Genomic DNA, 24,328 nt, shown 5'->3' on the forward strand with positions numbered 1-24,328 from the left:
TGTACTTGTAAAAAAAGTACTTGCAATCACCACCACCATAGTTTAATTAGGTTTTCATCAAAGATGAGCACTGAGGCACCTCTTAATATTATCTCCCTGGGGTCTAATGGCCCTGATGATTCTTTCAGGTATCTGTAGCCTTACAATTTATTTTTGACGATATCCTTTTAGTTGGAGTGAGTATACTGGGCATTTGGGCAATGCCAGCTTGCAGAGAGCTGGTGGCAGATGGAATGAAATCTGCCTGGTGTGCCTTCCCCTCCACATGAGCAGAGAGCCATCCATTTCCTCCATTAAGGAGTTGTCACTCAGCCCACCCAGCTGGAAGACCATTTTTGATAGCCAAGCTGGCTGGTGGCAGACAATTCAGATACAAAGTGCACTTTAAAAGGAAGCTAAAACATCATCTGTAGGAAAATTGAAAATGCATGGCTTCCACCACAGCCAATTTTTTAATGACTGTAATATTTTAAGTGATTATTTTTGCCACTTCAGATTGCTCCTTAGAGAGGAGAGGTTTTTTAATTAAAATCTAGGCAATGCAAACAGATGAGATACGAAGAGCAGAGAAAAGAGAAATAAGATGAATAAAATTAATTAAAATGGCATTGTTGGCAGAGCCATAAATTAGCCACTGTCTGGTTGGAAACAAAATATAGTGGTATAAAAGTTTCTGGATTAAAGTGAGATGTGTGACTGAGTGACCAGAAATGGACTGACCTACAGCATTACATATCATTGTGTTTACTAAGCTTCTCACCATGCTATAGCTATTATCATATAGAAATATATATTTCCTACATCCTGGTTCAATGGTATTTAAAGGTATAGACTTTCATGCTTATAAAGAAAAAAAATAGGAAGAGAGTGATTTCTTTCATGAGGCAAAATGAATTTCTTTCATTTTGCACACATTCAATTTCTAGGTAATTTAATACCAGTTAAAAAACTGATAACTTGGCTATAAACACAGTCCAGGTGCAGGAGGGCTGAAGTGCATTTTCTCTAGTCAACACAATAGATTCAACCACAGTGAGCAAATTTTAGGGAGTTCAAAGAGTCTTTTTTTTTCTCATTATTTTTGGGATTCATTAAGCATTTGAACCACTTTATACTACGATTCAAAAAGATTCAATTTATGGTATATTTTGTGACAAGTGTGTAATTATTTGGCAATAGTTATGACAATTCTAAAACAGCCATAGTGACAGATCTGAATTGGAGTAATGAGAGAAAGAATAACAATGAAAAATTCCACAGAGCAGTTGTTAACCTTGTCTGTAGAGATCAATATGACTTTCACAGTGTCTGAGGTTTTCAGTCTTGCCTCCTCAAATTAAGGCCCAGAACACCAGACACAACATGGGAAGCTATAAGATACTGAGGAACAAAAGGGCTGGGACTTTATTATATAATGTAACTGGCTTTGAAAATCAAAGTTGTTTGATCTTGGAGAAGTCACTTAGCTCTAGGAGCCTCTTTATTTTTGTCTGTGAAATGAGGGCAATTGTGAGGATTAAATGAGATAGTGCAAGTAACATGCTTATTCTGCCGCTAAGTCACTTCAGTCGTGTCCGACTCTGTGTGACCCCATAGACGGAAGCCCACCAGGCTCCCCCGTCCCTGGGATTCTCCAGGCAAGAACACTGGAGTGGGTTGCCATTTCCTTCTCCAATGTGTGAAAGTGAAAAGTGAAAGTGAAGTCGCTCAGTTGTGTCCAACCCTTAGCGACCCCACGGACTGCAGCCTACCAGGCTCCTCCATCCATGGGATTTCCTAGGCAAGAGCACTGGAGTGGGGTGCCATTGCCTTCTCAGTAAATGCTAATTCCCTTCCTTCTTTCATCCCCTATCTTCATTCATTTAACAAACCTTACCTTAATGAGTACCACTATGCAAATAATTGAGCTCTGTGCTATGCTAAGTACAAAGATGATGGGAAATGTTACTAGGTTTTATATGTTCATATAGAATAAAATAAATTTCACATTGAATATATATTAATTTGTAATAATTAGTGATTAAATGTGTCAGCTTCAGATCATAAACAAGAAAAGGGAGGCTCTGGCAATTTGTTTGAATGGTTATTTTTAGTAGAATTCATTGAAATTATTTGTTTCTGTGTTATTGCCACTCTTGTCATGGTGATTTGGCTCAATTCCATGTTTCACTAATGCTATTCCACATTAATTACTGTACAAATAGGCTTCATTGGGGGGAAATTGTGAAAAACAGACTACTTACATTTAACCCTTCATCCCCAAAGTACTCTTATTAGTTTAACAAATTATATTCTGGCTCATTTTACAATATCATGTACCCACCTCTTGGGGGAAACATGACAATAAGAGCAATGCAATCCAAAATGAAGAACATCCCAAGCAAAGCGAATTTAGAGAGACAGCATGCAATTATCCAAGCTGGAATCTAGCCAGAAAATCGTAGTTAACATTCCGATTCTTAATAGAAAAAGACATGAGAACATGGTCTAGCCACAAGTCTTACTGAGCTCAAGTTTATCCTCATTAGAAAGCCAGTACTCAAATCCCTCAAGTCACAGACCAGATAGCTTCCAGTATAGCGATTTGCAAAGCATATTTCTGGAAAGCATATCTGATCTCCTCCTGTTTGTCCTTACAGTCTAAAAAAAGAAAATCATTAAATGGATTTTTGAAACCTTTTTCTGGGGTGCCCAACTTATGGAAGACAAGTTAGGCATTATAGCAGGCAGATATTGCTCTGCTAGGGGACTATATTCCCAAAACACACATTTAGAAATAAATTCTGATTTGAATGTAATCATCCCTTTCACCATTTGACTTTGATTTTTTTCACTAGCCTCAACTGTGTTAAGACTTCACATTTTCAGACAAATTAGTTTACATTTTCCCCATAATTTGGATGTTACGACCTTCATTCTCCATTAATGATTCAACAACTTGTGATAATAGTATCAGACAAGTGACAGCAGAACCCCAGAATGAAAGCTCCAATTCTTATTCAGGACTGGAGATCTGTCTAGTGTCCACTGGGATAATGAATCTGGCAAATGCATAATGTACAAGAGCTATAAGAAAATTAATAGACTCTCTTTTCTGACTTAATGCTTCTCCTTAATGGGTTGTTGATTTACCTAATTCACCTAATGGCTCCTCATTAGGGCCTTTGGTGTTTGTTAAACTAGGAAAATTGACATTATTATTGGATATTTATCAACAGTAAATGGAAGAGAGAGGAAGCAGTCTAACTGGAAGTAGAAATAAAAGATTAAGATATGGCCCTTCTAAATTCTGTATACTTAGTTACTCCCAATCCTTGTCATACATTTGCAAAATTTAATAAATTACTTTTTAAGAAAAATTTTAAATACATTTGATCACAGCCTATTCTAAAGGACAAACTTTCAGAACAGAAACTGTGACATTTAATGTTGATTTACTTCTCAACACAAGTTGACATAAATGTGCAGAAGGAGTAATCTGGCATTCTTTGCTATCCATACAATGAACTAGGATAATAAATAGAAAAAGATTAGCAGGTGCAGGCACAGCAATCAGAGTGGGAAGATTTCTTAAAAATAAAAAATACATGGAACAGCATCTATCTTCTAGTGATCTGCATTTAATCTGTGGGTCAATTCCAGAGTTGACAGAATCCAGTGATTTATGCCTTTGCAAGCTGAGGGTAACCAGGCTAGCTGAGCAGATATAAACATTTATTAACAGTGACTGAGCAAAGCATGCATTCTCTCTCCCACACAGATATCAAGGAGTTGTGGATGCTTCATGCTTTCAAAATACAAATTTTGGCTGCCACCAAAGATGGGGGTGAATAAACAAAATGAAGCAGCTGCTTGACCAATATTTACCTCCATGGCATATTGATCCGTTTGGAAATTTTGCTTCACTGGGTACTATTAAAGGATAGAAAAAACAGAAAAAACAAACCCCAAAATATCTCCTCATACCTCTTTCCAAATCATTTGCTCCTGGGTTCTTCTGAGTACTTTCCTGACCTTTGCAGGTCCTTTCTTTAACGGTGAGTTATAGAAAGCAGGTAGCTGCAACAGCTCCACCCCTTTAAAATTTTACATTTAGCACTTTTCTTTGAACTTGAATTTAAGGACATTTTCAGATTGCAGTATGTGTGTTTGAGGAGTTAGGAAGGATAACTTTGATGGATTCGTCTGGATGTTTCAAGAATGACTAAAGAAACTTGGGCACTAAGTTCTCAGGCTCTTTATAGACATCAGTGTTTACCTACTGTAGATACAAAGTTTAGATCAAAAGGCTTTCCTAATAGTGCTGGCAACTACAGATGATTCATGAAATGCCACCATTACTATGGCTTCTATTACTACTTATCATAATTATAGTTGTTATTATTATTTATTATCCAGTATCCATGCTACTCAATGGAGATGGGTATCAGAATCCTACCCAAGGTGAAACACTGATTCTTGATTCTATATGTTTGAAATGGAAGGGGCTGAAAAACAAATCAACCATTTCCCTTAAACTTTGATGATAAAACCAATACCATTCTCAAAGAGTCAGAGCACCAGAAGTTGCCCTTAGATTAATCATTCTCCCATTTCAGGCAGGAAGAATGTGCCTTCCACTATTAAATGTGGCAAAACACCCACAGCCACCTCATAGTGAGAGGTGCTGCCAGGGAATGGCAGCTGTGGCAGCAGCAGCCGATTCCAGCAACTGCAGACTGACACAGTATATCCTGTATCTTCAGAATAGAAACAACTGACACAAGAAATTCTTGATTAGTCTAGAAATCATTTATGAAAGTATAAAAAAAGAAAGGATGCAATTGTCTATAGAAGAAGGAAATATTATTACAACCAGTAATTAAGACAGGTGATTCAACATCAAGTGAGTTCAGACTCCTTGCCTTTCTGAGTCCACGGCTGGCTTACTGTGGAGATTGCTAATGAGGGTGGTGCTCTGGGGAGCTTTCTGACTTCCAGGACTAGATTTATAGGCATTTAGAGCCCCACCTATTTGGTTGTGAACAGAGGGCTGCTTAGGGATTCATGGGAAATAATAAAATCATGATGGTAATTAGAAACACTCTAAGAATGTGTTGCCCCTTTTCTTCCACATGGGCAAGCTCTCTGGAAAAACACTGGATGCTAAGTCAGACAAGGCCATGAACTTGCAAAGAGAATGGAGGAGAAACACAGATGGCTGCCTAGGAAGAACATATTAATTCTGTAACCTCTTACAGTCCTCTTTAGCTTACCAATCCAAATAAAAAAGCGCAACAAACATAAGGTCGGGTTCTACATTAAAAGCTGATACTGTTAGACACCTACTTCATATTAATTACTAAAGAGCCAACAGATGGTAATGGCCTTCTACCAACCCAGGACAGATTTAAACTGGTGACCTATAATTGCAGTTCTCCAGATCACATAACTCCTTAAGTTAATTACTCTATTTGGTCTTCTATCATTCTGCCCTACTTGAGATAAACAAGCGCAGGCTCAGGTAAAATGGATTAAATATTATTATCAAAGAAGCGGGAAACAAATCTAAAGAAGATAAGGAAAAATATGTACTATGAATGCTAGCGACTCATTTTTATCTTTCCTATTTGACCTGCCACCCTTAAACTCTATTTTCAACATCAACATCCTCACTACTCTTACTTTATTTTATGCACAGCACTTAAAAATCATTTGTTGTTAATAGTGAAAACTACCATTAATTTTTAAATTATGTGAATGTCATTTCAACTTAATTCCAATGGAAACTGGTCCTCAGTTTGACTGCCAAAAGTTACACCTATGGGAAATACTTGTGTCCAACTTAATCCATTTACTTCATTTAATTCTGATATCAGCTTAATGACATACATGGATGACATAATTTGGGCATTCTGTATTTTTCTATCCTTTTCTTCCTTCTGCCCTCCTAATTTGGGTTGTCAGCTCAATCCTTTGCCTTCTACTTATTTTTCACTATATTCACTTCCCTGTGGAGCTTATTTGTACTCAAAATTTTCAATGAAGAAGACACATACTTATTAAAACCTTTCTATATGCCAGGCACTGTTCTAAGGTTTACATGTATCTTCTTATTTAATTATCACAACAGGAGATGGATACTACTATCATCCCTGTTAAAGGTGAGGATACTGAGAAACCAAGAGGTCTTGCCCAAGACTATATGGCTAGTAAATGGTGAAACCAAGATTTGAACCCTGTTAAGCTCATTTTCTTAACAGTTTTGCTATATCCAATCCCATTCACAATATTTTTGCCCTCGTGAAATCTTTGAATATAAAATTTATTTTCTTTCTTCACAAACTAGATCTTGGTATTTTTTCAGCTTTTCATTTGTTCAACTAGCACAATGTATCATGTGCCAAACACTGGAGATTTAAAAATAGCAGAAACAGTTCCTAAGCTTAAGAAGCTAACATGCTAATTAGGGAGACAAACATAACTACAAAGAAACATTGTAAACGCTCTCATAGATGTATATGTATGCTGAAATAAGGTGCCAATAAAACAGGTGCTACTCCTCGTTCCAAAGTAAAATGATGGACCAAATATAAGGACCTAACAAAAGAGATGGTAAAATGACTTAGCCACTTCCCTAAATTGAGAATGAGTGAGCCTGAAGCTGAAGTAGGTTGGCAGCTGGAAAGCACAGAGATGATTCCTTTCCAGAGGGTTGCTGGTGAAGTGTGAGTCACATCCATGACCTTGCAGGGGAGGAAGGTATCATCCACTTGCCTCAAGCCTGGGGCTCAGGATTTCAAGGCCATCCCTTGGAAGGGATTCTGTAAGGGCTTAAACTAACAACTGGGGCTGCCTGGCAGGTGGCTGGGTAACAAGAGGGCTGCATTTTGAAGTAACTAGCTTCTTTTCTCCCAATGATGGATTCAAAGTAAATGTTCACTATAGACTAGGATTGGACTCATGCACACAAGAGGCAATCTGGTCTAAGATCCTGCCCCCAGGGGCTTCCTGGAGGGGCAAAGAACCCTCAGCAGAAAGAGGTTGAAGTCATAAGTCAGAGTCCCAGTGGGAAGTAGTGGAAGTAGACATAGCCTGAGAGATATGCACTGGGGAGCTACAGGTGAGAAATCCCCAGTTTTGGTGAAAAGTGGTGACATATCCAAAGAGCTTTGTGATGGACCCAAGAGAAATCCAGCTTTGATCACTTGCCAGATCATGAGATCAATAATTTCCACTCACAACAATAACTGCCTCTTGCTTCTTCTCCTTCCTCCTGACCCAGCCCTGGATGATTCAAAGATTAATGACTTAGTGGAGGAGGGGGAAGGAGTTGACCACTATCTCTTTTCTACTCAGCAGACTTCAGCTGGAGGAAAGGAGATACTACGGGTGAAGTTTGGAGTTTGCATTATTATGGTGAACCATGTGGTATTTGTTATTGAATTGAGACTAGCTACTACAGTGACTGATTGCTTTTTTGGTCTATCAGTAGTCTTGGGACCTGACTTAGTTTTTGTGCAAAAAGGATACAGATTTTAAAAAGCTGTCTGAGTGAATATGAATGGTCACTAGTGAAGAAGAATGAATGTGTATTTTGCAGACAGTCTTCAACCTCAAGTCCTGCTTATTCAACCTCGTGGTTATAGCAGCACAGGGAGGAGGCAGACATTAGCTATAAACAAAACTTCATCCAGACAATGACATTTGAACTGGGCCCTTAAGGATGCTGGGGAATGACTAGGCATAGAAAAAAGAAAGATGGAAAAGCATGTCTAAATGGATGAGTGTGAAATTCCATTTTATTTGTGATGCTGGAGGACAGGAGATAAGGATGAAAACTTAGGCTGGACATAGACTGGAAACAGCCTTGAATTACACGCTAGGGACTTTGGCTTGTCCCCTCAAGGCCTACACAGGAAGCCATCAAAGGTCTTGAGTACGGAGGACACATGGTATAATTTCTATTAAGGAAAGATGGTGTCATCGTTTGTCAGCGGCATCCTTTTATATGATTCTTGACTCCAACGTCCTCCCCACAGGAAGTCTGCTACCATGAGACTGTTGATTTCAAATTCTTTAGCATTCCCCTGTTCTCACTCTAGTTCACCTTCTCTATAGGTTACTGAAAATATCTTAATACTCCTATCTCCTTAACTTCACTTTAGGTGAGCAGTGATGGACCAGTCAATATGATTGTGAAAATAAAACCAGCTGTTGTAGAGTGGAAGACAAGGAAGCACCCTGTGCTTGGTCTGAACTTACTAGATTTTAACATATAAAAATCATTCATCCAGGACCTCCCTGGTGGTGCAGTGGATAAGAATTCACTTGTCAATGCAGGAGACACAGGTTCAATCCCTGGTGCAGGAAGATTCTACATGCCGCAGAGCAACAGGAACAATGTGCCACAACTACTGAAGCCCGAGTGCCCTAGAGCCCACATGCCACAACTACTGAGCCCATGTGCTGCAACTATGGAAGCCCACTCACCTGGAGCCTATGCTCTGCAACAAGAGAAGCTACTGCAATGAGAAGCCCACATGGCTCAACTAAGAGTAGCCCCTGCTCGCCACAACCAGAGAAAGCCCATATGCAACAAAGAAGACCCAGTGCAGCCAAAAAAAAGAATCAGTCATCCAGAGAAAAGACTGTACAGGATAAATGGGATAAAGCTAGATCAAGATAAAAAAATATGAGAAATAAAAGAATCTTTCAGTCTACTGTCAGAGAGTGATGGGGAAGAAAACAGGTAGATAAATTAACAAATAAATGTTGGGAAGAAACATAAGACCAATAGGGAGCATTTAAGTTTTTATATACTACTTGTAAGAGCACAGTTATCAGGCAGCTGAGAGCAAGAGTTCTGAAGTCAGATTCCTGTATTTGAATCCTGGCTCCACCACTGGTAAGAGAAGCATTCAGGATAAGTTACTCAACACCTCCACGTCCACTTTCATCTTTTTATAGGTTCATAAAGATCAACTCTATGAGATTATATACATAATCTCACATACATATCTGGAATAAAAAGTCCCTAGAATAATACATGGACAATAACGAGTAGCTGTTACTACTTAACCAAAGAGTATCCTATCTGTGCTTGGACATTTTTCCTTGAATAAATTCTACTCTGTAATGAAGCACAATGAATCTCTCAACTGATGTTACACTCAATCTCTAATTTAGTTAAGATGTAAGCATCTTGGATACTTTTAATGAGTATTATTTAGAAAAGACAACATATTGCTGAGGAAGGGAAACTTCCAAACTCATTCTATGAGGCCACCATCACACTAATCCCAAAAACTGGTAAAGATCCCACAAAAAAAGAAAACTACAGGCCAATATCACTGATGAACATAGATGCAAAAATCCTTAACAAAATTCTAGCAATCAGAATCCAACAACACATTAAGAAGATCATACATCATGACCAAGTGGTCTTTATCCCAGGAATGCAAGGATTCTTCAATATCCACAAATCAATCAATGTAATACACCACATTAACAAACTGAAAAATAAAAATCATGTGATTATCTCAATAGATGCAGAGAAAGCCTTCGACAAAATTCAACATCCATTTATGATAAAAACCCTCCAGAAAGTGGGAATAGAAGGGACATATCTCAACATAATAAAAGCTATATATGACAAACCCACAGCAAGCATTATCCTCAATGGTGAAAAACTGAAAGAATTTCCCCTGAAGTCAGGAACAAGACAAGGGTGCCCACTCTCACCACTACTATTCAACATAGTTCTGGAAGTTTTGGTCACAGCAATCAGAGCAGAAAAAGACATAAAAGGAATCCAAATTGGAAAAGAAGAAGTAAAACTTTCACTGTTCGCTGATGACATGATCCTCTACACAGAAAACCCTAAAGACTCTACCAGAAAACTACTAGAGCTAATCAATGAATACAGTAAAGTTGCAGGATATAAAATCAACACACAGAAATCCCTTGCATTCCTATACACTAATAATGAGAAAGTAGAAAGAGAAATTAAGGAAACTATTCCATTCACTGTTGCAACGAAAAGAATAAACTACTTAGGAATATATCTACCTAAGGAAACAAAAGACCTGTACATAGAGAACTATAAAACACTGGTGAAAGTAATCAAAGAGGACACTGATAGATGGAGAAATATACCGTGTTCGTGGATTGGAAGAATAAATATTTTGAAAATGAGTATACTACCCAAAGTAATTTATACATTCAATGCAATCCCTATCAAGCTACCAATGATATTTTTCACAGAACTAGAACAAATAATCTCACAATTTGTATGGAAATACAAAAACCCTCGAATAGCCAAAGCAATCTTGAGGAAGAAAAATGGAACTGGGGGAATTAACCTGCCGGACTTCAGGCTCTACTACAAAGCCACAGTCATCAAGACAGTATGGTATTGGCATAAAGACAGACATATAGATCAATGGAACAAAATAGAAAGCCCAGAGATAAATCCACGCACCTATGGACACCTTATCTTTGACAAAGGAGGCAAGAATATAAAATGGAGAAAAGACAGTCTCTTTAACAAGTGGTGCTGGGAACACTGGTCAGCCACTTGTAAAACAATGAAACTAGAACACTTCCTAACACCATACACCAAAATAAACTCAAAATGGATTAGAGAGCTAAATGTAAGACCAGAAAATATAAAACTCCTAGAGGAGAACGTAGGCAAAACACTCTCCGACATAAATCACAGCAGGATCCTCCAAGACCCACCTCCCAGAATTTTGGAAATAAAAGCAAAAATAAACAAATGGGACCTAATTAAAATCAAAAGCTTCTGCACAGCAAAGGAAACTATAAGCAAGGTGAAAAGACAGCCTTCAGAATGGGAGAAAATAATAGCAAATGAAGCAACGGATAAAGGATTCATCTCCAAAATATACAAGCAGCTCCTGCAGCTCAATTCCAGAAAAATAAACGACCCAATCAAAACATGGGCCAAAGAACTAAACAGACATTTCTCCAAAGAAGACATAAAGATGGCTAACAAACACATGAAAAAATGCTCAACATCCCTCATAATCAGAGAAATGCAAATCAAAACCACAATGAGATACCATTTCACACCAGTCAGAATGGCTGCTATCCAAAAGTCTACATGCAATAAATGCTGGAGAGGGTGTGGAGAAAGGGAACCCTCTTACACTGTTGGTGGGAATGCAAACTAGTACAGCCACTATGGAGAACAGTGTGGAGATTCCTCGAAAAACTGGAAATAGAACTGCCATATGATCCAGCAATCGCACTCCTGGGCATACATACTGAGGAAACCAGAATTGAAAGAGACACATGTACTCCAGTGTTCATTGCAGCATTGTTTATAATAGCCAGGACATGGAAGCAACCTAGATGTCCATCTGCAGACGAATGGATAAGAAAGCTTTGGTACATATACACAATGGAGTATTACTCAGCCATTAAAAAGAATGCATTTGAACCAGTTCTAATGAGGTGGATGAAACTAGAGCCTATTATACAGAGTGATGTAAGCCAGAAAGAAAAACACCAATATAATATACTAATGCATATATATGTAATTTAGAAAGATGCAAATGATAACCCTGTATATGATACAGCAAAAGAGACACAGATGTATAAAACAGTCTTTGGGACTCTGTGGGAGAGGGTGAGGGTGGGATGGTTTGGGAGAATGGAACTGAAACATGTATATTATCATATGTGAAATGAATCGCCAGTTCAGGGTCGATGCATGTTACAAGATGCTCGGGGCTGGTATGCAGGGATGACCCAGAGGGAGGATAAGGGGAGGAGGGAGGTGGGAGGGAGGTGCGGGAGGGGTAACTCATATACACCCGGGGCGGATTCATGTCAGTGTATGGCAAAACCAACCAATATAATATTTTAAAATAATTAGCCTCCAATAAAAATTTTAAAAAAAAAGAAGAAAAGACAACATACAGTCTGAACAAACAAACATTACTCTCTAAACTAAAAAGTCCAAAATAAAGCAATGTTCAAAACATGTCCTATGACCAATAGGAACATTGAGATATGTCTTCTAATTGGTTGTACTGTGTTTTCAACTCAGAGGCCGACCACTAAAGGAAAAATATTTGATGGAGAAATTGCATAGAGTTTAAATAAACAATTTTTATTTCTAGAACTCCAAATCACTGGGCAAAAGCAATTTTTTCATGCTAGAGGTTTGAGTCAAAATGCAAAAGGTTGGTCATATAAGTGAGTTAAAATGACAATCTTAGATTTTATCATTGCACTTATTTAAAATTTTAAAAAGAAACATTAGAGAAAAGCTTCTATATGATAGCCAAAGACCCTGGTACAAACTATTACTACAGTGATTTTTTCTTAATAGGCAACTAGGCAAGTAGGTAACTAGGCAAGTCTCAAATGTGTGATTAGTAAGCTTAGTAGGAAGATGTGCTTCCACAAAGCACAAGTATACTCCACACAAAGTAATAATTTAAGTAAGCATTACTATGTTGAGCTTCAAGCCAACTTTTTCACTCTCCTCTTTCACTTTCATCAAGAGGCTTTTTTAGTTCCTCTTCACTTTCTGCCATAAGGGTGGTGTCATCTGAATATCTGAGGTTATTGATATTTCTCCCGGCAATCTTGATTCCAGCTTGTGCTTCTTCCAGCCCAGCGTTCCTCATGATGTACTCTGCATATAAGTTAAATAAGCAGGGTGACAATATACAACCATGACGTACTCCCTTTCCTATTTGGAACCAGTCCGTTGTTCCATGTCCAGTTCTAACTGTTGCTTCCTGACCTGCATACAGGTTTCCCAAGAGGCAGGTCAGGTGGTCTGGTATTCCCATCTCTTTCAGAATGTTCCACAGTTTATTGTGATCCACACAGTCAAAGGCTTTGGCATAGTCAATGAAGCAGAAATAGATGTTTTTCTGGAACTCTCTTGCTTTTTCCATGATCCAGCAGAGTGAAAAAGTTGGGTTGAAGCTCAACATTCAGAAAACTAAGATCATGGCATCTGGTCCCATCACTTCATGGGAAATAGATGGGGAAACAGTGGAAACAGAGTCAGACTTTATTTTTTTGGGCTCCAAAATCACTGCAGATGGTGATTGTAGCCATGAAATTAAAAGACGCTTACTCCTTGGAAGGAAAGTTATGACCAACCTAGATAGCATATTAAAAAGCAGAGACATTACTTTGCCAACCAAGTTCTGTCTAGTCAAGGCTATGGTTTTTCCCGTGGTCATGTATGGATGTGAGAGTTGGACTGTGAAGAAAGCTGAGCATCGAAGAATTGAATCTTTTGAACTGTGGTGCTGAAGAAGACTCTTGAGAGTCCCTTGGACTGCAAGGAGATCCAGCCAGTCCATTCTAAAGGAGATCAGTCCTGGGTGTTCATTGGAAGGACTGATGCTAAAGCTGAAACTCCAATACTTTGGCCACCTCATGCGACGAGCTGACTCACTGGAAAAGACTCTGATCCTGGGAGGGATTGGGGGCAGGAGGAGAAGGGGACGACAGAGAATGAGATGGCTGGATGGCATCACCGACTCGATGGACATGCGTTTGAGTGAACTCCGGGAGTTGGTGATGGACAGGGAGGCCTGGCGTGCTGTGACTCATGGGGTCGCAAAGAGTCGGACACGACTGAGCGACTGAACTGAACTGAACTGAATTACCCAGCAAACCCATACTTCATACATTTTTAACATGGGTGGTTCCAAAGTACAATGCATTAAGAAACCAAAAAGTTAAATAAATTAGTATAATGATAGCTTATGAAAAAGGCACAAAAAGTACATATAATATATAGTAAAGGGAACTGAGATCAAATAATTACCAAATGATCATCATGGGAAAAGAATGTGAATCCCAGGCCCTGAGGTCTCCATGTGTTTCCTGGGTTTACATGTCTTGCCAATGGTGAACAGTGACAACAGAAATCCTTCTCTTAATTAAGTAGTAGTGGGATATGATACGGGCTATCCTTACAAAGGTTCTTTTCCATACTCCTATGAAAGGCATCCATGACTCTTTAAAGGATACAAAGGAACCAAAGTTTTACAGTCTTTATCAGAACAAATCTCCATAAGGTTTACTGGGTGTTTTCTCATGTTGAGCAAAGATGATGTCTGTTCCTAATGCTAGCCAGTATCTAGAGTTTGACTTGCTAAGCACCAACTTAACTGTGTCAGGAGGGTTTTCTAAGAAGGTCAAGTTTTCCTAAATAATTTATTTATTTTTTACTTTTTGGTCATACTACATAGCATGTGGGGTCTTAACTTCCCAACCAGAGTTTGAACCTGCCCTCCCCGCCGACCCCCCTTGGAAAGCAAAGTTTTAACCACTGAACCACCAGGGAAGTAGTCTAAATAATTTGCAACCCATAAATTATTTAAAGGAGATGAGTGTCTTAGAGCTCTATATTCTGCTTGTGACTTCTGTGACCTCACCCCCATGCAGCACAGAGGTCCTTTTTTTTTGTAACAGTGAGTCACATTTTTAAAAACTCACCAATCTGCATCTGTACTTTATTTTTTTCATACTTGAAACTTGAGAGTCCAGTTGAAGATCAAACAGTATCTTAAAATATCACCTTGACATAGTATCTTATGCCACACACTCTCTGGGCACGCAAACCAGTGATTTTAATTCAAAAAATGAGCTTTAAGACTTTAAGATTTCATCACTGGTCATATCTTCAGACTTTATCACAAGTCTCAACTCAGTATCTATTAGACAAGCATTTCAAACACTGCCGAAGGCCTCTGCTTTGTGCTATCATCTTCTAGCCTTTATGTATGTGATTTATGATTCTAGAAACACTAGTCTTTCCATCTGGCCAGTTTGAAATGACCCTTCAGTCTATTCCTATTCTCTTGGATAGCCTTCCTAATCTCTCAAGTCTGGATCTGGCACTGTACATTGTATTTCTACAGCACCTTAAACTTTCCCAGCAACTCAACAAATATGCTGTTTTGCACATGCATGTTGCTATATGTAAACTCCCATTAAACTGACAGACAATCAAAGGAAAAGACATATCTGCCTTTTGTTGGTTATATTCTCCAGGTTCAGCCCAGTACATGGCACCATGGGTTCTCAAAAATACTTGTTCAAAGGATGAACAAATGAATGATTTCCCATTCTTACAGGTGAGGGTAAAGTGATATTACCTATTCTTTTAATAGTGGTTTTAGTAAAATACTTCATGACCCCATGGACTATAGAGTCCATGGAATTCTCCAGACCAGAATACTGGAGTGGGTAGCCTTTCCCTTCTCCAGGGGATCTTCCCAACCCAGGGATTGAACCCAGGTCTCCCACATTGCACATGGATTCTTTACCAGCTGAGCAACTTTCACTTAACAAAATACTTTAGTAAAATAGTGGTTTAGTACAATTTGGTTTATTGAGCTTTAGGTTTTAGAGGAGAAGAGAAGGAGCGAAAGAGAGATCAAACCTTCACTGTGGCTCCTGGGAAGAAAAGCCAGTTGCCCGTGTCTACTGGATCCAGATTGTCTTCTAAAACAACTTGTCTGTGAGCTGAGTTGATGACGAGGATGTTATCTAAGGCCCAGCAGGCTTCATACACTTCACCTACTTGTAGATTCTCCTGCTTCCACTGAAACTGGACATTCTCCCCTTTGGCATCTTCAGGAAGGTAGAGGATGTGGATGATAGTACTGACATTGGAAGGGGCTCTGGAGAGATGAGAATTGGTGCCACAATAAAGTTCAACAGTGTCTACTTTATCTTTCTTATAGATCCATTTTGTTTCTTATTTAAGATTGTGGTTTTCTTATCTTAAAAACATTATACATTACGGATGAAATACTCATAATCTTATACCCCTTAAACCTTTTAATATATGTGGTTATTAAGATATCCATATTGAGTGATGGGAATTTAAATATTAAATGTCTTAAAGAGCTCTACTTTTAGCACAAGGCAGGCAGTAAGTATACTCAGGTAAGCCAGTAAATGGATAATTGAAGAAAAAATGGTACACAACTGCCGTGGCTCTTGTAAAAAATTATCCAGCACAGTATTTTGTAAATGGTAGATACTCAATCTAAAACTATACACTTTATATGATACTAAGAAGAAAAAAAGGAGAGAAACTGTAAAATTATCTTAATTTTCATTCTTACTTTGAAATTTTATATCTAGTCCTTTGCTATTTAATATTTATGTTAAACATTTTATTCTACCAAAGTAGAAATCTGCTGTAGTAAAAATGATGGCCTTAGCCAAGATTAAAAGTGGTACTAAAATGCAAACTAGTAGTACCTGGGGCTTACTATAAATCAGTTTTGAAAGGACTAGAGAAAAGCCATATTTTTCACTCACCAATGAAGCACATATAAATCTGTAGGATTGTCAGTGTAGATTATGAATGGTGTGCCTTACCTTTGGGGGTAATCAATTCCCCTTTCCTTTAAAACATTTAATGATGACTATGTTTTTAACTTCAAAAATAATTTAAGTCAACAAAGATAACATATTTTAGTTTTAGGAAGTGATTGAAAATATGTCCACTCTGATCACTAAGAGTAAATTTGCATTAATGAGAATGATAGTTTGATGCATGGCCTAAAATTGAAAGTCTTACGTAGTGAAAAATAAATAGAATCAACTGAATGTGATCTCTATATCTTATAATTAAATGTATACACTCACTATTTGTCATATCAGAAGCATACAGCTGTTATTCAGCAAGAAATATACACTACAATTTATCTAAACTATGAGATATATTAGGGAAAAATGGAGGCATATGAGTAAAACTTCCAATACGTATGCTGCTTTGCTTAAAGCCATTTATATAAATCAGTACTTAATATGAAAGGATTTTCATTATAACTACTAAAAATTAGAAGGAATAGCAAATGCTCTGTTATAAAATTGGCAATTGGCACAGTATGTCAGAGTTTGGCTTGTAACAGGTATCTATAAATAATATTTTATCCTGTCACAGAGGGAGACAATTTAAAATCCATGAGTTAGAATTACTTTTCTCAAGTTTTGGTTGAAATAGAACTTGAATTTATGAGATTTTATTTTTATTTCAAATACTACAAATTTTTAATATTAAAGAGTAAGAACCTAATATTTATTCTTCTTGCCCAAATAAATCACATTTTTTTCAACATGGAAATATGGTAGGGAAAATAGCATGAAAAAAAAGAAAACTGTCACAGAACTGATGGAAAATGTTCTATTTGAGTCATACTAATTTAAGAACTGAACTGAGCAGAAAAACCACTTAATAAAATTTCAAGGTATTTTTTTCCTTTAAATACCTCACCATACCTGAAATTGGCATCCATTCTGAAGTTTATTTTATGATTTAAACTGCACAAAAATGGTTACATAGTCTGAGTTTTGCTAAATTTAATCAAATATTTTCAACCCCAATGAGCTTCTCCCTCTTTAAGCATCCAACCTCATTTTCTTATGAAGGGTTTTTTTTTTTTAATAAAGAAAATGTAATAAATGATTACAACTCACATCACAATTATAACAGAATTTTAGAACTGGCCTTAGGGAAGTTAGAAGGAAAATTACAGAACCAGGGATTAGATCCAAAAGGCTGTTAACTAATTGTCATCACAGACTGGAAGGAATTTAGGTAGTAATCTGATACATTTCTAGGCCTATAAACCAGGTCACAGCCAGGCCACCTAGAGAGACAGATGGTGATGTTATTTTGTGGAGAATCCCATCAGAAAGGTTACTATCTCAAATGTACTTTTACCAAAAATAAATAATTTGTTATAGCTACTACTAACAGTGGGAAGTAGTGAATGGAAAAATGACAGTTTTAACAACACGTTCTTCAAATAGAGCAGGTAATATGCAGGTAAATATGTGCATTCATGTAATTCAACATAATTAACAACCAGAGTACTTTTAACCATGAAGAATAAAGCCAGTGGTAGAATGAAGGTAAACAGGGAAGCAGAACACCTACAACAAAATTTATGACGATACTTTAAATGATAACAAACCTAATTTTCTCAAGCTGAATCCAGTCCGCAGTATTATTCTTGGCATATGACACGATGATACAAGGGTCTGAATAACTATAGCGACATGAACCTGAACCTGTAAGCAGCAATAACAATAAATTTCAAAGTTAAAAAAGAACAGTGTGATTACATATTATCCTTCCTGATAAATACGCTAGATAATTTTCTAACCACTTAGTTATTTGATCATTTCCCCATCCTTCTAACTATGCTAAAACTTCTTGTGATCTATTCTGATAAATATTAGATAAACAATTTTGAGTCAAGAAAAAAGTAAACTGCGGGTCTCTTTAGAGATACACAAACTTCTAAATTAAATATAAACACTCTGTTCTAGGCCAAGAAATATCTGAATATTATAGAATGATTAATAATGCGATTATGGTTCTTGAAAGTTAATATTAATAATGCTTGTAGAAAGTGGCATGTCAGTCATTCAATTGCATGCAGAGTAAAAATAGCACTCTTCTGTGTGTGTGTTATTTAACTTATGATGTAGCATGCTGCTGCTGCTTAGTTGCTCAGTTGCATATGACTATGAGAAATTAAAACACTGTAAATTCAAGTACTAAATGAATGAGAAATATTAGCGATATTATTGATATTGCTTTACTACAGTCCACCATCAAAGATTTGAAAGAGAAACATTATTTTCCATTGTGGATATCTGGTCATTGTTTTTCATGATTATTTTCAGTATTGGATATATGAAAACCAAAGACAGTTTTAAACTCTGATAAGAATTCGTTTTAACATGTTTAATGAATTCTTATAATAAAACACACTTCCCAAAACAGCCATGAAACATAAGCCAGAAGTTTACTGGAACTCAGTAGCAGGCTTTTTATACTATATTAAAAACAAATGAACCAAATGAAAAAGAAATAGCATATTTTATGTTTAACTTTCCCCCATCTGCTAGAGGAGCTGTGGTTTTAGCAAACGGCATCTGTTGATGGTTTTTATATTTGTAGCACTCAAGAGTTCCAAGCTTTAATCAGACTCATTTATTTTATTTCAGTGGTGTTTAGTACAACACCAGTTAGTTTGCCATCGCCAAGGCTGGCAGTGAGTTAAAAAGGCCAAACAGCAGTTTTCCTAGATTTATTCTCACAGCTAGAATGTCAATGAAAAAAGACTACTGAAAAGAAAGCTACACAATAACCTTGAACTCAAACAGAAACCTACCTTATGCTGTTTGATCATTTAAGTTCTACCTTTCTTAAGCAGCTGCTTAAAATAAATATCAAACTGTCGGGCTGGAAATGGAAATGGCCAGGATTATGTGAGACAAACTTCAACACAAACACGTATGAGGTCTGGCAGACAATTTGTTTTTCAAAAGGCAGTTCACACTAGCCGAAAGAATGTAAATGGTATTTATGTGCTTCCTTTCTGTTTTATACAAGGTTAAGTACTTAAAAGCAAGTGCCTGAGGTGAATCCTCAAAATGGAAAGGCGAGAACAAATGAAGACCAAAAATGCCCCTCACAGAAGCAATTCAGTGGAAACTGTTTACAAATTGAAAAAGAACAGGAAAGCTGATAAACATTAAAATAAAAAATGTGTTTAGCTATGACCCTGATAACCAATATGATCCCTCCCTATTTTCTTATGTTATCATCTCACTGTTGGGAGAAAAAGTGTTTACTGTTGTGAGAATAAGTTTATTGTCATTGTCCAGTTGCTAAGTCATGTCCGACTCTGCAACCCCATGGACTACAGCACACCAGGCTTCCCTGTCTTTCACTATGCAAACTACTCCAGCATTCTTGTTGTAAGAATAGTACGATAAGTTTATGAGCGCTCATTAAAATAAAAGGTACCTGGCAGGTGACTCACTTTTACTTACTTAGTCATTATTTTGTATTTAAAATGTTAATATCTTCTGAACCCATTTCCTCCTCATTATTGTCAATGGATTCTCAGTAGCTCTTGCCAGAACTTTGCAATAGTGATTAGTTGGTCTCCAGCCTCACATGTCCTCACCCAGCCACACTCTTGCCAGTGCACTTTCCACAAATGAACCGAATCTTGTTACTCCCTTCTTACAATCCATCAACCATTTCTCAGTCCCTTCAGGATAAAGCAGTACATCCAGCCCTGGTGAGATAAAGGTACACAGATCCTACAGACTAAAGGTGTACCCTGGAAAACAGAACTAGCCCAGGGTTATCTTTAAAGGGTTCCTACATGAAAAGATGGCTCAAAAGCCACAGGGATTCCAACAGAGGAGTGGATAACTAGAAGACCAGGACTGGGGTGTTAGGTACAAATGGACAACCAGAAGAGAGGCACTGCCCATGCCATGGGAACTTCCCCTCCTGGAAGAAGCATCACCCAAGAGAATCAGTTGGCTTTGTATACATGTTTCCCTTTGGGGCCACTCCTATCAAACTACCATCCCCAATGGTGCCAAGCCAATGAATAATTGATTCTCCACTCCCACTACGGAGAAGGCAATGGCAAGCCACTCCAGTACTCTTGCCTAGAAAATCCCATGGACGGAGGAGCCTGATGGGCTGCAGTCCATGGAGTCGCTACAAGTCAGACATGACTGAGCGACTTCACTTTCACTTTCACACATTGGAGAAGGAAATGGCAACCCACTCCAGTGTTCTTGCCTGGAGAATCCCAGGGACGGGGGGCCTGGTGGACTGCCGTCTGTGGGGTCACACAGAGTCGGACACGACTGAAGTGACTTAGCAGCAGCAGCAGCAGCCACTCCCACAATGAATATAGCTGTTCCACATAGACTAGGTGAATTTCTTCTTCAGATAAGCCCTTCTGAACTGCAGCCCAACTGTCACATAGACTTGGGTCAGTAGAATAAGATTTGTCCTTGCCCAGACTGAAAATGGTTGCTTGACTCTGTCTGCAATGAGGAGAGGAAAGACTTAATTAACATCCATGTGCCCAGGAGCCTAAAGTCATCTCCAACTCCCTGCTCCCAGACACAGTGGTGCAGCACTATCACATACCTCAAAGCACCTCTGATGCAGTGAGGAGACAATAATAAGCAGGTGCCACCTGCAACAGGTACTTCTTTTTTCCTCCTCTAAATCAAAGTTCTTTAATTGCCAAAGTTGATATTTAAAACCAGAAAGGAAAAACAAACTCAAATGAAAAATGCAAAATATCCTCTCATGTACAGGTCCATTTTCTCTCCTTCGGATCACTCCAATGTAATTGCTATCCTTCACTCTAAAGTAGCAATTTTGCAAAGATTTTAAGAATTGCTGAAGATAAGAAGATAACTTAGAACTATGGTTATAAAAGTATGGTCCGAGAACCATTAATGGACTGAAATGGGTCTGAAATGCAAACTCTTTCTTTGGTTCTTACTGGCAAATGAGGAAATTTCATATATTATCAGTTTTACTTATATCAAGGATATAAAGCCTATAAAGTGATGACAGGTTCCTGAAGTATGGTATTCATAAATAAAATTGATGAACTTCTAGAACTCACTGGGAACCCTAATACAACAGTGTAGGAATTCTGGTTTCCATGTAGAGGTACACACACCAGGATTACTGTCATACCCCCAGCTTGGGGGAGGACAGGATATTTATGTTAAAGGTACCTCATGAGTGTTGTTTCCAGTTGGTCTTGGTTGGCAATTCTTGATTTAAAATTGACAAATAAACTGATAAATGATAAAGTAAATCTATATTTATTTACTATAACTGTCATTTGCATTACTATTGGTTATTTAGTCAATCCCATAGTACATACTGATAGACAATTTTTTCAGCAACATTTCTGGACTAATATTGGCTTAAAGTTTGTCCTATACTTAAGACATATGTGTACTGCAATATGACTACAAGCCATCTCTACTCCTTTGCTAAAGCAAATACCTACATAATGCCTTGAAACTATCTTGCAACAAAACCACCTTTCATTGATGATGTCCTGAATTTGTGCTATTGAATTTGTGGCTAGAATTTGTGCCATTTAAATAATTTGCTCTGTATTATCAAATTATGTATAAAAATACTGTTTTTAAAAAATTTTTTGGAATTTTAACATAAAATCATATATCTATGTTCATTCTTATTAGATTAACAATGCACCATATATAGTTAATAAAAATAGAAACCAGAGAGTAATACCCTCCATTTCAATCACTCTACCAGTGTACCCTGCCATCCTCCTGTTATAATGGATGAAGTGATCTGTTCTAAAGAATGGTGAACCTTCTCATGTGGTCTAGATTCCATCTCCAATGGCTCTTTAAGATTTCCTCTCTCTTTCTCTTGTATCACCAATTTCTTCCAATAAGTTTCCTGGATCATTCCTATTGTCATACAAACATCATAGAAACATACAAAGCATATCCCATCTTAATTTTTTTCTTGATGTCACACCTGTACCTTCTGTTCTTTCCAATCCTATTTTTGTTCCAGTTATAGGAAAACTTCTCAAAAGGGCTGTCCAGTGATTGTCTCCATTTCTTCACAGCCTATCCTCTGTCCCTTCCTCCATTCAAACTTCTACACTCAAGCACCGCCCTGAAACTACTCTTGGTTATGTGGCTGGGGACTCTATGTTGCCAAATCAACAGATCATTTCCCCATGTTCAGGGTACTACACTTCTCAGCAGGGTTTGTCACAGTCCATCCTTTCCCCTTAACTGAATAACTTCTTCTATCTTCCACTGTCTTCTTGATCTTTCTCTTGCTTCACTGGCTGTTGCTTCTCATTCTCCATTGTTGCCCTTTTCTTTCTTGATTTCAAATTGTTTTGGTAGCTTTCTCTTCTCCTCTCTATGTTGCCTCTTTTTACTTTGAGGCTTTAAATAATATCTACAACAAATATCTATATGCAGGTCAAGAAAAAACAGTTAGAACTGGACATGGAACAATGGACTGGTTCCAAATTGGGAAAGGAGTATGACAAGGATGTGTATTGTCACTCTGCTTATTTAACTTATATGCAGAGTACATCATGCGAAATGCTTGGCTGGATGAAGCACAAGCTGGAATCAACATGCTGGGAGAAATATCAGTAACCTCAGGTATGCAGATAACACCATCCTAATGGCAGAAAGCGAATAAGAACTAAAGAGCCTCTTGATGAAAGTGAAAGAGAAGAGTGAAAAGGTTGGCTTAAAACTCAACATTCAGAAAACTAAGATCATGGCATCCAGTCCCATCCGTTCCGTTTCATCGCTCAGTCGTGTCCGACTCTATGCAACCCCGTGGACTGTGGTCTACCAGGCTTCTCTGTCCACGGGATTCTCCTCATGGCAAATAGATGGGGAAACAATGGAAACAGTGACAGACTATTTTCTTGGGCTCCAAAATCATTGCAGATGGTGACTGTAGCCATGGAATTAAAAGATGCTTGCTCCTTGAAAGAAAAGTTATGACCAACCTAGACAGCATGTTAAAAAACAGAGACATTACTTTGTCAACAAAGGTCCATCTAGTCAAAGCCATGGTTTTTCCAGTAGTCATGTATGGATGTGAGAGTTGGACCGTAAAGAAAGCTGAGCACCGAAGAATTGGTGCTTTTGAACTGTGGTGTTAGAGAATACTCTTGAGAGTTCCTTGTACTGCAAGGAAACCAAACCAGTCAATCCTAAAGGAAATCAGTCTTGAATATTCATTGGAAGGAATGATGCTGAAACTGAAACTTCAATACTTAGGCCACCTGATGCGAAGAACTGACTCATTTGAAAAGACCCTGATGCTGGGAAAGAATGAAGGCAGGAGGAGAAGGGGACAACAGAGGGTAAGATGGTTGGATGGCATCACCAACTCGATGGACATGAGTTTGAGCAAGCTCTGGAAGTTGGTGATGGACAGGGAAGCCTGGCGTGCTGCAGTCCATGGGGCTGCAAAGAGTCGGACATGACTGAGTGACTGAACTGAATTGATATTTCCCATGAGATCTACATTTAAAGATTCAACTGCTACTTAAAGATTTAAAGATTCAAAAGGACATCTCAGGCTTATTAAGTCAAAATCAAAAGAACTGGTTTCTCACCTTACAAATATTCAGTACACTTTGCATTTCAAATGACACCACTCCAGATGCTCAAACTAACAAAACATTAGATGTCATCTTTGGTTCCTCCCTTTCCTTCACGTCCCACTTCCAACCCACCAGCCTGGGAGTTCTGACTCCAAAATACTGCTCAGCTTTTATCCTCCACTAGTGCCAGTACTATTGCCTAGAAAATCCCATGGATGGAGGAGCCTGGTAGGCTGCAGTCCGTGGGGTCGCTAAGGGTCGGACACGACTGAGCGACTTCACTTTCCCTTTTTACTTTCACACATTGGAGAAGGAAATGGCAACCCACTCCAGTGTTCTTG

The 24,328-nt window shown here is 38.0% G+C and overlaps 1 protein-coding gene across 1 annotated transcript in view; it reads right to left on the bottom strand.

Annotated features, from left to right (window-relative positions):
- The window catches only part of RELN (reelin), a 593,433-nt gene that overhangs the window by 243,269 nt on the left and 325,836 nt on the right, over positions 1–24,328 (bottom strand). The window contains exons 9-10 of the mRNA XM_055420724.2: positions 17,982–18,078; positions 15,431–15,671 (exon numbers count right to left, since the gene is read on the bottom strand). Of these exons, the coding sequence (XP_055276699.2) occupies positions 15,431–15,671; positions 17,982–18,078 (338 nt within the window). The remainder of the gene's footprint in view (positions 1–15,430; positions 15,672–17,981; positions 18,079–24,328) is intronic.

This window comes from Moschus berezovskii, chromosome 3 (assembly GCF_049115385.1).
Source record: "Moschus berezovskii isolate FMDL1 chromosome 3, NW_MosBer_1.0, whole genome shotgun sequence".
Taxonomy (NCBI): domain Eukaryota; kingdom Metazoa; phylum Chordata; class Mammalia; order Artiodactyla; family Moschidae; genus Moschus; species Moschus berezovskii.